Here is a 12,717-nt window from a genome sequence, read left to right as displayed (position 1 = left end):
TCTGTGCTTCCCTTCTGCTTCTACCTCTCATCACTCTTTCAGTCAGACGCCTGCCGTGCTAGACCAGCGCCCCCAGGTGTCCCAGTGCGCTCCCCTCTTCCTTCCTCTCTGAGCCCAAATTCCCTGGCTCTGTGCGTCCTCCAGCACCCGCCTCTGCTGCTTCCGGTAACACCTGTACACGACCTACCTCCGTTTCCCTAGGATTTCTGCATGATCTGCCTTCATCTTCCTGAAAACCTCGAGGAGCAGCTGTCTCCCTCATCACTTCCCCTCTCAGCCACTTGCTTCGGGCTTTAGCAGATGTTCCTTAAGTATTTGTTGAACGAATGATGACTCTCTTACCTTCCTTATGTTCTATTTATTTGAATTTCAGTGTTTGTGCCATTTTGTAGATTTTTTTTCCACTGGGATGTACAGTGGCGTGTAGATCTGTATATCCCTGCGCATTTGAAGCTCCTCTAACTCAGTTTATTAAATATTGCCTGTGTGGTCCCGCCGGATCCTGTGCCAGGTGCCGGGAGCCAGGTGTGTAGAAAGGCAGCGTGTCTGGGCAGGGGGTTTAACAACCCTTCCCCTCTTCAATATCATTAAGTCCCAAAGAGCTTTTTCTTATGTGGCTTATTTACTTATTAAAATTATTATATTCAGGATTAACACTCAATTCATTAAAAAATAATGAGAAATCCACTTCATGAAGACATAAAATTTTATGAGAAATGACTACATCTTCCAAACAAAAATGGTTTGTGGAAAGAATGGCATTGTGTTATGTTTTTGTAAATCTCTTTCATGCCCGGTCCATTAGAAAAAGGCCTGGATTTTCGTATCTGTTTCAGTATTCATGGTGTCGCGATGTTTTAGAGGAACCATATGAGGACTCTCTGGCCTCACTCAGATGCGTGGTTGAAAAGGCAGGAGTGTTTTAACAGTCATTTCGGGTCATCTTGGGTATTTTTTCAGGTTCCACCAGCACTCAACGGGTGGCAGTTTCTTAAAGGTTATTTGTAATGTGGACTCCGAGACTGTATCAATGAACTTTCTCGTAGTTACTTAAATGCCACGAGTCTTTCTCGCACCTGAAATAGCTCATTTGCTCATGGGTGATGTTGTAACATCACGCGTTAGCCATTTGGAAAATACTGGTGCACTGAGTTATGCAGATTTTCTAAATATTGGTGCACAGCATTGTACAGCGTTTAAGAAACAACACTAAAAACCACATTTGCTAACACTGCTGCCAATCTCATCAGGAAGGTCTGAGTATTGGGAAGCTGCTGGGTTCACAGTGGCTCACGTAAGTTTTCTAAGATGCTCATTTCTGTTGGAAAATTAGCGTTGTATCATTTGCAACCCATGCTGGAAGTTACTTCTCTGGAAACGACAGGCTCCCTTGTTTCGTCTTTGAGGAAATAATGCCAATATCCACGGGCTTTTCTAAAAGTCCTTCCCAGTAGCCCTAGCTGGTTTGGCTCAGTGGATAGAGCGTCGGCCTGCGGACTGAAGGGTCCCAGGTTCGATTCCGGTCAAGGGCATGTACCTCGGTTGCGGGCACATCCCCTGTGGGAGGTGTGCAGGAGGCAGCTGATCGATGTTTCCATCTCTCTATCCCTCTCCCTTCCTCTCTGTAAAAAGTCAATAAAACATATTTAAAAAAAAAATAAAAGTCCTTCCCCGTAGAAGGATGTTCTGGAGGAAGTGGCCGGTGGAGCCCTCCGCGTGGCCGCGGGAGTGCTTCTGCTGCAGATGGCCACCGCGTGGTAGGCAGCAGAAGCACTGCCCTATGTTGTCACACAGAATGGTAAAGGGATCGAGGGGCAAGGTTTCATTCATTTATTTTATTAAATTTATCTTTATTGTTGAAAGTATTACAGATGTGTCGTCCTCCCCCTCCCCCATTGACCCTCTCCACCCTGCTCCCGCCCCTCCCCGGGCCTTCACCGCACTATTGCCTGTCCATGGGTTGTGCATATACATACGCACATATGTTCTTTGGTTAATCTCTTCTTCCTGCTCCCACCTTGCCCTCTGAAATACGTTAGTCTGCTTCATGCTTCAGTGTCTCTGGATCTGTTTTGTTAAGGGTCCAGGTCTTAATAAAACTAATCATTTTTGCTGCCTCATCAAAGACACTCTTCAGTGAAACTGGTGATCTTTTTAATGAGTGCGTGGCCAGGAGGAGCTCAGTGACTGTTAGTGCACTGTGAGCCCTGCCCCGTCTAGTGCCATCACCCAGCAGCGCATACTGTCAACACGGTGAAAAAGGCAGATAACGACGTAGTATTGTTCTTTTTTTTTATTTTTTTAAATATATTTTATTGACTTCAGAGAGGAAAGGAGAGGGAGAGAAAGAGAAACATCAGTGATGAGAGAATCATTGATTGGCTGCCTCTTGCACGCCCTCTACTTGGTATCGAGCCCGCAACACGGGCATGTGCCCTTCACCAGAATCGAACCCGGGACTCTTCAGTTCGCAGGCTGACGCTCTATCCACTGAGCCAAACTGGCTAGGGCTTAGTATTGTTCTGAAGGGGGTTTTGACCTACTTCCCAGTCCTCCTTGTGAAGGCCTTGGGGACCCCAGAGGCCATGGCCTGGGCTTTGATACCCCTGGGGAAACGCAGCCTCAGCCCCCACACAGCTGGACTCACTCCCCACCTCCTTCGGGTCTCTCCTCAAGTGTGAGGCCCTCCCTGACATCCACGTTTCAGATTGGCCCGCCTGCCACCCCTCACCCTGGCCCTGCTCGCTGTATTTTTCTCCATATCCCTTGTCACCATATAATATACTGTATTCTCCATTTTGCCCTCCTCCCTCCAGTAAGATTCAAGCTCAGGATAGCAGAGGCGTTTATTGCTATACTCCCAGCACTAAGAGTAGTTAGTACCTGGCGCACAGAGGTAGTAGTCTTAGGTATTTGAATGAGTGACTGGGTGAATAAATGAATGACAGTGGCAGGCCGGAGGAGAGTAGCTCATGCCTTGGCCCCGTTCCCCATGGCGTCCCGGCCCCTGTTGACTTCTGCTCTCCCCGGTTCTCCAGCCAGTGCTCCCCCACACCGCCGTGTGCCTAGTGTGTGGCGAGGCGGGGAAGGAAGACACGGTGGAGGAGGAAGAAGGCAAGTTTAACCTCATGCTCATGGAGTGCTCCATCTGCAACGAAATCATCCACCCTGGATGCCTTAAGGTGAGTGGCTCCGGTGGGACCTGGCTCCACGCCCCTACTCGGGGCCTCTAGTGTTGGTGAAACTTGGGGGGGCAGGGGGAACTTGGGTTCCTCCCATGGAGGGCCCTCACATCTGGGGGATTCTGTGTGTCAGGTATGAGCTGAGGGCAAGAAGGGTCTGGAGTAGCTCAGACCTCACGCACAGGTGCGGGTCCGCCCCCCTCCCGTCCCCGTCGTCCCCCCCCCCCCCCCCCCCCCCCCAGCCAATACCTCAGAACTACAGTTTCCAGAGTCTCCACCTGGGCCAGAGGGAGATGCTGGCTGGTCAGGCTGCTTGCTGGACCCTGGCTCGGGGCTTCTGACAGAACTGGGGCCTGGCCAGGTGAGGGCCCATAACAATAGGGGGTGTGTTCCTGGGTGCCGGGAACCTGCCCTTGGTGTGTCCAGGCAGGGCTGCCTTCTGGGGGCTGCCGTGCTGTACCTGCCTGTCTTGGGCAGCAGGTTCTTCCTTTGAAAGGAAGAGACTGTTGTGGGCTGGAACCTCCCTGTCAGCTCGTGTGGGAGCATCTGTGTATTTTAAAGAGATCAGGGTGGGCCTGCCCCGAGTGGTACCTCAGCCCCGAGTGTCCCCTTTTCCCTGGTGGCGTAACCGGTCTGTTTTGACGCTCACCGCCCCCTCTCTCACACTCACACACACACTCTCACTCTGAAGGGGACGCTTTGCTGTTCCCTGGCTTTGGAAGTCAGACCACCCCGTCTTAATTGCCTGGTTACCTCTCTCTCTCCCACATCAGAAGCTCCTCCAGGGTGGGGACAGCAGGTCCGACTTGCTCACACCCAGCACCACCCAGTACAGGGCGAGTGAATGAATTCAGAGTCACCTGTCTTAACCACTCTTGTTTTCTTTTAGCCAAAGATGGGCTGGAAATGGCATTTGGGGCGGGTGGGGGGGGGGGGATTAATGCTCCCGGCAGAGGTGGCCTCTCCACCCGCCTCCCTGTTTGCTGACTGGCTGTCCCTCGCAGATTAAGGAGTCAGAGGGCGTAGTCAACGATGAGCTTCCCAACTGCTGGGAGTGTCCAAAGTGTAACCACGCTGGCAAGACCGGGAAAGTGAGTGCCGGGCTCCCAATCCCAGGGGTCAGCCCGGGAGGGGCGGGCCTTGGCCTTGCCAGTCCAACCTGTGCCCACATGGTTGGCTGGTGGGCGCTCTGGGCGCAGGGAAGGGCGCTCGTCCAAAGATATACAGTTCGCTTGTACCTTCTCTCTTTTTGGCCTACAAGCAAAAGCGTGGCCCTGGCTTCAAGTACGCCTCCAACCTGCCCGGCTCCCTGCTCAAGGAGCAGAAGATGAACCGGGACAACAAGGAAGGCCAGGAGTCGGCCAAGCGGAGGAGCGAGTGTGAGGAGGCGCCCCGGCGCAGGTCGGACGAGCACCCCAAGAAGGTGCCCCCGGACACCATCCTGCGCCGAAAGTCAGACGACGTGCACCTGAGGAGGAAGCGGAAATACGAGAAGCCCCAAGAGCCGAGTGGACGCAAGCGAGTACGTCCTGGGAGGGGCGGGGCGCGGGTGGCCTAGCCGGTCCCCGGGGCGGGGGCGGGGGCGGGGGCGGGGGTGTGGGGGCGTGGATGGGCCGCGGGGAGAACGCGGGACCCTGGGCTCTGGCTGCCCTGAGCAGGTCACCTAAGCCCTGAGCGCCCTGCCCAACAGAAAGGAGGGGGAAACCCGCCGGTCACTCCTCTTCCCACCCTCTAGGCCTCGACTCTTCAAACGTCCCCTGGCTCCTCCTCGCACCTCTCGCCGAGGCCCCCTCTAGGCAGCAGCCTCAGCCCCTGGTGGAGATCCAGTCTCACTTACTTCCAGCAGCAGGTGCTCCCACGTCGCCCCGCCCTCCCCAGCCACCCCCCCCACCCCCAACCCCGCCCCACTGGTTCTCCAGCCCCCGAGCTTCCCAGGCCTCAGCCCCAGATCCCTGGCTCAGGTTCTGGCGCGGGGCCTGGGAAGCTGAACTGGGGTGGGGAAGCCCTGCAGACCTGGGAAACCTCGGTGGCCCTGCTCCGCCCCCTGGCCCTTCCAGCATCAGCCACGAGGTGGCGCCCGGTTCTGTTCTCCCCGCCCTGGCCATTAAGGCTCGGCTGGGAATCCCACAGGCCCTGCCTCCAGGACTGGCTCCCAGGGCCAAGTCCGCCCTGAACGGGCCACTGCATATCTCTGGGTCTGTCCTAGGGTGGGAGGGCAGTTGGGTGGGAACAGTTGGACCACAGTACCCTACTTCCAGCCTCTTCCTTAAAACCAGCCGGCAGGGCCCACCCATCAGAGTGGATTTGGGGGGAAGGCGCCCCTCCAGCCCCTAGTCTAGAGACCACGGCCCGGTGGTGGGCTGGGTGTAGAGGGGACCCAATCTCTCGAGCCTGGGAGCAAGCTCTGCATCCTTTCTGTTCTGTGACAGCTAAAACCTGGCAAAGAAGATAAGCTTTTCAGGAAAAAGGTACCCTCTGTCCCTGCCCTCCCCTCCCCTTCCTTTCCTTCACCTCACGCCTGGACTGGGGCAGGATCCTGGGAAGAGCGTGGGGAGGCTTGAGTGGGTGCAGCCCTGGCCGGGGACTTACCTGCCCCTGCCCCCCTGCCCCCCTGCTCTTGCCCCCCCCCCTTCCTCAGCGGCGGTCCTGGAAGAATGCCGAGGACCGGATGGCTCTAGGCAGCAAGCCGCTCCGGCGCTTCAAGCAGGAACCGGAGGACGACCTGCCTGAGGCGCCCCCCAAGACCAGGGAGAGCGACCATTCCCGCTCCAGCTCCCCCACAGCCGGGCCCAGCACCGAGAGCGCGGAGGGTCACGACGAGAAGAAGAAGGTGAAAATGCGCCGGAAACGGCGGCTCCCCAACAAGGAGCTGAGCAAGGAGCTGAGCAAGGAGCTCAATCAGGAGATCCAGAAGACGGAGAGCAGCCTGGCCAACGAGAACCACCAGCCCATCAAGTCGGAGCCCGAGAGCGAGAACGAGGAGCCCAAGCGGCCCGTGGGCCTCTGCGAGCGCCCCCATCGCTTCAGCAAAGGGCTCAACGGCACCCCCCGGGAGCTGCGACACCAGCTGGGGCCCGGCCTGCGCAGCCCACCCCGCGTCATCTCCCGGCCCCCTCCTTCCGTGTCCCCGCCCAAGTGCATCCAGATGGAGCGACACGTGATCCGTCCGCCGCCCATCAGCCCCCCACCCGACTCGCTGCCCCTGGACGATGGGGCGGCCCACGTCATGCACCGGGAGGTGTGGATGGCCGTCTTCAGCTACCTCAGCCACCAAGACCTGTGTGTGTGCATGCGGGTCTGCAGGACCTGGAACCGCTGGTGAGGAGGCAGGGAGCTGGTTGTGTGTCCAGGTCTGCGCTAAGGGTTGGGCTAGACCAGGGATGGAGTGAGGGTGGGAAGTAGGGTCCCACCTTGAGTCCGTGGTCAGGTCCCCCTCCAAGCCCCGTCCGGCGTGATTCTCTTCCGCCAAGAGTTCCAGCAGCTGCGGCAGGTGAAGCCCGTTTGACTTCCTGACTTAGCTCCTTGGAGATGAGCAGGACCAGGTGGAGCCCTGACCCGAAAGTGTTAGCCCAGGTTATCAGCAGCAACGGTGCCAGTGACTGCCCTTCACCCCAGCCTGGGCATTTCCTCGCTTTCTGGCCAAGTTACTTACCCTCCTTGTGAATGGGTGCGATACCTCTGCTCAGGCTTGTTTTGAGAAGCGGTGTGTAGGGGGTGTGCTAAGCCCCCATGAAGTGCTTAATGGGGAACAGGTGCCAGCACCTTCCGGGGAGGGCCTGTGGCAGTCACAGCGGAGGTGCCCAGGTGCAGACAGACGGGACCTAAACAGAAGGGTGCAGAGGGCGGAGTTAGGAGCCTGTCCCTGAGCTTGGAAGGTGAGGAGTTACCACAAGTGAGACCCCAACTCTGACGGCACCCCCTCTGCTGGGTCTGGCCTCCAGGTGCTGTGATAAGCGGTTATGGACCCGCATCGACCTGAACCACTGCAGGTCCATCACGCCCCTGATGCTGAGCGGCATCATCCGGCGGCAGCCCGTCTCCCTGGACCTCAGCTGGACCAATATCTCCAAGAAACAGCTGAGCTGGCTCATCAACCGTTTGCCAGGTGAGCACCGGGCCGGGGACCCCAAATGTGCAGGTGCGGGGGGCTGGTGCATCACCTGACCTGCGACCCCTTCTCCTGTTCCCCCAGGGCTCCGAGACTTGGTGCTGTCAGGCTGCTCATGGATTGCGGTCTCGGCCCTCTGTACCTCCAGTTGTCCGTTGCTCCGGACCCTGGATGTCCAGTGGGTAGAAGGGCTAAAGGATGCCCAGATGCGGGATCTCCTGTCTCCGCCCACAGATAACAGGCCAGGTGAGCGGCCAGGCCTGGGGGCAAGGCCATGTGGCGGTGGTGTGACCAAGCTGTGCTGTTGGGTCTGATTTTCACCACAACGGCGTGTAGAGGGTGTGCAAAGCCCCCATTAAATGCTTAATGGAGAACAGGTGCCATCTGGTGTGCGTGTCCTCCAGCCTTCTCTGGCCTCAGCCCGTCCCCAGGGGATGCCGGGAGGAGTTTGGCTGCTGTGTTCTCAGTTTGCTTCGGGCACCCAGGGGCCTCACAAATCCGACTGCTTCTCTGTTCATTTATCCTGCATCGGCTTCAGGCCCCCTGGAGCATCAGGGTCAGGGTGGTTGGACAGGGGCTCCCGTAGAGCTCTCCGAGGTCGGGTTTCAGGGGTCATCGCTCCCCTTCAGCAGCTTAAATGAGGAAACCATGGTGATCGAGAGATGCTAATGCTGTCTGCTCCGTCTGGCCCAGTACTGCTGGGTGGAGAGTGAGCTCTGTGTTTCTAGGTCTTCTGAACTTTAAGAATCTCAATGTGTAAAATTTTATGTATATGTATATTTTTTATTGATTTAAAGAGGAAGGAAGAGGGAGATAGTGATATAAACATCAATGATGAAAGAGAGTCATTGTTTGGCTGCCTCCTGCATAGGTTGATGCTTAACCACTGAAACATACTGGCCAGCCGATCTTCCGATTCTTAAATATTGGAACTGATTCTGATTTTTTGGGGGAAACATCAATGACGAACTGAAACCAAGTGTTATGTCTGGCTGGTAGACCTTTTGTGTCCTGTCAGGTTGATACACTGCCTCTCTCCTCCCTGCCCCTCAGGTCAGATGGACAATCGGAGCAAGCTCCGAAACATCGTGGAGCTGCGTCTAGCAGGCCTGGACATCACCGACGCCTCCCTGCGGCTCATCATCCGCCACATGCCCCTGCTCTCCAAGCTCCACCTTAGTTACTGTAACCATGTTACTGACCAGTCCATCAACCTGCTCACTGCAGTGGGCACCACCACCCGGGACTCCTTAACAGAAATCAACTTGTCAGGTCAGTCGGGGTCACCCATCAGGGACTGCCCAGCATCCCGGGGGACAAGCTGGGAATTTCACATTTGTGCGCCTGCTATTAGTATAGGATCCCAGTGTTCGGTGCTAGGACATAGCAGTGATGAAGACAGATACACAGCCCAGTTTAGAGGGGAACGTGCTGCAGAAGTTATTACCGGATTTGTAATAATTGCTACCAAAAATGCTGGTAGCCGTGAGCGCATAGAACAGTGGTTCCTGGTCCAAAACTAGCGCCAGGGAAGCTTCCCTCAGTGGGCACAGGCTGGCACCTGGCGGGATGAGTGCTGTGGGATGGGTGGGGAGCAGTGGGCAATAAGGCAAGGCCTGGCCCAGTAGGCTTTCACTGGGAGTAAGCAGCTTGCTTTCTGCCATTGTTGTCTTCAATTTCGCGCACCCTTCCTGACCCTGCTGTCACGGGGTCTGTGGTTGGAGAGAAGAAGCCTCCAGTGCCCTTACGGTTCGGCGTCTTGTCGCACACGCTGGGAAACCTCACACATCCCTCCGCTTGCTGATGGGGAGGGAGTTTGTTTTTAAGGTGTTGGGACATGAGGGACAGTGAGATGGACAGAGGCATGATTTTTCTGAAAGAATTCCACATCCTCCATCACTTCTTTTTGCAGTAAGCTTATAAAAGTGTGTCAGCCACTTGGTGGGGAGGAATTTGAGAGATTAATTGAAAGGTTAAGGGGTACCTTTGGAACAGGTGTTAAACGACCCCCACCCCCCTTTCCCATCTAACTGCCCGGCACCGCCTGTGATGCAGACAGCGTTCCATTGTACTGGTTCCAAGTTCCTGAATTCCTACTGCCTTTATGAGATTGGGTTATATTTACACTATCTGAAACGTGCATCCAAGAATCCGGGTGCGTCTGTGCCAAGACTTTGTGTTGACCTGAGGGGATTGCTTGAAAGGGGCTACTCTGATCGTTTGAAAGGCGGTTAGTTCTTCGGTGACTCATGTGGTGCTGTCACTTTACTTCCTTATGCCACCTCCTCACCTGCAGGGACTTTGATAACATAGAGGCAGTGCCGCCTCCGTGTGCTTTACTGCAGAGGCTGGAATATGCTCAAGAGCTCAGTCCAGTTTCTCCTTTGCTGAGCGCCTGGGATTTGGGGGCCTTTGTTCAGGCTCCATTCCCTCCACCTCACATTCTGTCTTCTTCCCTGCAGACTGCAATAAGGTCACTGACCAATGCCTGTCCTTCTTCAAGCGCTGTGGAAATATCTGTCATATTGACCTGAGGTACTGCAAGCAAGTTACCAAGGAAGGCTGTGAGCAGTTCATAGCTGAAATGTCTGTGAGTGTCCAGTTTGGGCAAGTGGAGGAAAAACTCCTGCAAAAACTGAGTTAGTCCAAGGACTAGTGTGTAAATACGGGGTGGGTAGGGGGAAGGGACGGGGCCAGGGGAGGGTAAAAGACTTCACAGAAACCAGGGCTTTTATTTTCAATTTGGAACTTGGAACAACAGACCGCGGAACGATTCCATTTTGCAAGTCTTGCCAAGGCAATGCCGTTCCACCACCCGTTTTGGGGATGAGTGAGCCGGACATTTGGGTTATTATGAAGAGTAACTGCACTGCTTCCTGGACCATTTCTAAGGCGGCCTTTACCAAGAAGACATTCCTGTTGGAGAGGAGGATGAACTTTGGAGAAATTCTCTTACTGAAGCATGAGCTTAGGAGTTTATCTGTTTTTTTTTTGTGGGTTTTTTTGTGATGGTGTTTTGTTCTGGACACCTCATTCCTTGCAACTCCGGGGTTTTTGGTGTCAACATTAAGTGGACCACACAACACATCTGCCGTCTTGACATATTTTGTTTGGTTTTGTTACATCTTACATTATGAGGAATTATTTTTGTACAAATTGTTTAAAAGTTATTTATGCAAGGTTTGAATGCATACCAGTGTTTTTATTGTTTTCTGATTGCCAACTTTCCTGGTTTCCTTAAAGTAGGAGAGAACTTACCCTGGACTTCATCAACACAAATAATCCATCTATACATGTGCCCAGACCTGGCAGAGCAGGCTGAGCCTTCCGGTTAAAAGCATGCTTACCTGGAAGCGGAGAGCCTGCTTTGGACGTTAAGAAATCACATAAGCATGTTGTGCATAGATGTAAAGTATAGTGGAAGTAAGACACTTTGCCAAGGTCCCCCTGTATAGAATTCACCCTTTTCTCAAAAATTTTAAAATTGAACTTCAACCTTTGCACTCAGGAGGGTTTGCTCCAGCATGAGCTCTTGGACTCTACATAGATCTAATTTATACGGTGAGTCAAGAAGTAGAGTAAATGACCCAACGTAGCCTTTCTTTTCCTCTTCTTTCTCCTTTGAAGTGTGAGCAGAGTTTCTCATTTCAGGTTTATAACATGGCTATTCCCCAGTTGTAAAGATATGCATTCATAAGTGCCATTGTTGTTTGGTGGTGTTTTCCTAGACCTTCCCGACTCGGTTTTACCTTTGTTGAATTTGTATAAACAATTGTACAAAAAAAACACCCACTCTTGGACTTTGAGGGTTTCTGTTCTAGGAGTGGACTAGACATTTGATTAGAAAGTCTAGGGGCACTAATCTCAACACTAGTATATATTGTTTTGAAGCCAAACAAGCTATAATTTCTTATTCATCTGAGAAATTGCAGTAGTCCCTTGGGAGAGGGAAAGAGAGAGATAGAAACATTAATGATGACAGAGAATCACTGTCTCATGCATGCCCCCTACTGTGGATCGAGCCCGCAACCTAGGCATGTGCCGTTGGCCGGACCTCCTGTTTCATACATAGGTCGATGCTCAACCACTGAGGCACACCAGCCGGCTTTCCCCATCTTTAGAGAGAGATCTTGCTGTTTATGGCTAATAAAGGTAGTGGGAAAGAACTATGCTACACCAATGTCCACTTGGTATTTTTACTGCCAAAGGTGTATGGAGTCCATTTTAGATCTAACAACAGAGCCTTGCAACCTTGTACTCAAATACATAAACACTGCTCTAGTGAATCTGAAAATGGAGAAGATAACCCCACTCCCTGCCTCCATAATCAGTAGCAACATAAAACTTGGGTCTCCTGGGACAAGCCTTTTCTGCTAATGGTAGTTTTCATATTGCCTGCCCCTCCCGTTATCTGTCTGCCATGGCAAAATGATTTTAGATCCCATCTAGGTTTGTGCCTTCTGTTAACTTAAATCCATAGATTCTTCCTGACTTAGACTGGAGACATCTGAAGCTGTTGCACCCCAGAATTTAATTTGGGAGATGCATTTAACAGAAGATTAGTTTAGCACTCTGTGGTTTATTTATAAAACACGGCTTACCCTTGCAAGCCTGACGGTTCATCAAGGAGCACCCTCATTAGAGGTCAAGTTTTGGTTTTCTTGACAGCCTGAGTTCTCCGAACCCCTGGGTAAGTTCCCCTGATGTCCAGTAGAGGCATCCTCTTCCTTGGGAATTGTTTTAAGGAACAGCGTGGTTTTCAGGTAAACGGCCCTGTGTTAGAGGCCCCCGACTGTCCTATAACGTTTCTGGGAGCACCCAGGCTTGCTGAGAGGAAGTTCCAGAGCTGGGAATCCGTAGCTACCATAGGGACAAACCACAGAGCCAAGACACAGCGTCTCACCAGGCTTGAGGCAGGTTGCCATAGTGCAGGCGTCCTCAAACTGCGGCCCGCGGGCCACATGCGGGTGTTTTTGCCATTTTTTTACTTCAAAATAAGATATGTGCAGTGTGCATAGGAATTTGTTCATAGTTTTTTAAAACTATAGTCCGGCCCTCCAACGGTCTGAGGGACAGTGAACTGGCCCCCTGCTTAAAAGGTTTGAGGACCCCTGCCATAGTGGTTTTAACAGGTGAGCTCCCTCCCACATACACTGAAAAATCCAGCTGAGAGTTTACCCCGGCACCCAGTCTCTGTACAGACCTGTCATTTAAAAATGAGCTTTAGATAAGGCCAGGCTGAGCTAGATGCTTGCAAACAGCTGCTCTGAGCCCATACAACATATCTGATGATGTAATGAGAGTAACATAAACCAGAGGTGGTGCTTCCTGTGTTAGATCACGGCTGAGAACCCAGCAAAGAGAGGCTCCTTCCCCTTCTTCCTCTAGGAAACCTTATGTTTACGAAGGAAGACACCGTGGCTCCTC

General features: G+C 53.2%; 1 protein-coding gene across 1 annotated transcript in view; it reads left to right on the top strand.

The window, feature by feature from the left end:
• Positions 1-9,955, top strand: part of KDM2B (lysine demethylase 2B) — a 91,073-nt gene extending 81,118 nt beyond the window's left edge. Inside the window, exons 14-23 of the mRNA XM_054712644.1 lie at positions 3,039-3,182; positions 4,187-4,273; positions 4,444-4,704; positions 4,918-5,031; positions 5,612-5,650; positions 5,821-6,500; positions 7,124-7,287; positions 7,375-7,536; positions 8,344-8,562; positions 9,753-9,955. Of these exons, the coding sequence (XP_054568619.1) occupies positions 3,039-3,182; positions 4,187-4,273; positions 4,444-4,704; positions 4,918-5,031; positions 5,612-5,650; positions 5,821-6,500; positions 7,124-7,287; positions 7,375-7,536; positions 8,344-8,562; positions 9,753-9,934 (2,052 nt within the window). The 3' untranslated portion in view covers positions 9,935-9,955. The remainder of the gene's footprint in view (positions 1-3,038; positions 3,183-4,186; positions 4,274-4,443; positions 4,705-4,917; positions 5,032-5,611; positions 5,651-5,820; positions 6,501-7,123; positions 7,288-7,374; positions 7,537-8,343; positions 8,563-9,752) is intronic.
• The last annotated feature ends 2,762 nt before the right edge of the window (positions 9,956-12,717 follow it).

This window comes from Eptesicus fuscus, chromosome 23 (genome assembly GCF_027574615.1).
Source record: "Eptesicus fuscus isolate TK198812 chromosome 23, DD_ASM_mEF_20220401, whole genome shotgun sequence".
NCBI lineage: Eukaryota > Metazoa > Chordata > Mammalia > Chiroptera > Vespertilionidae > Eptesicus > Eptesicus fuscus.
The sequence above is the reverse complement of the archived record's forward strand: the minus strand, read 5'-3'. Positions and strand labels throughout refer to the sequence as shown.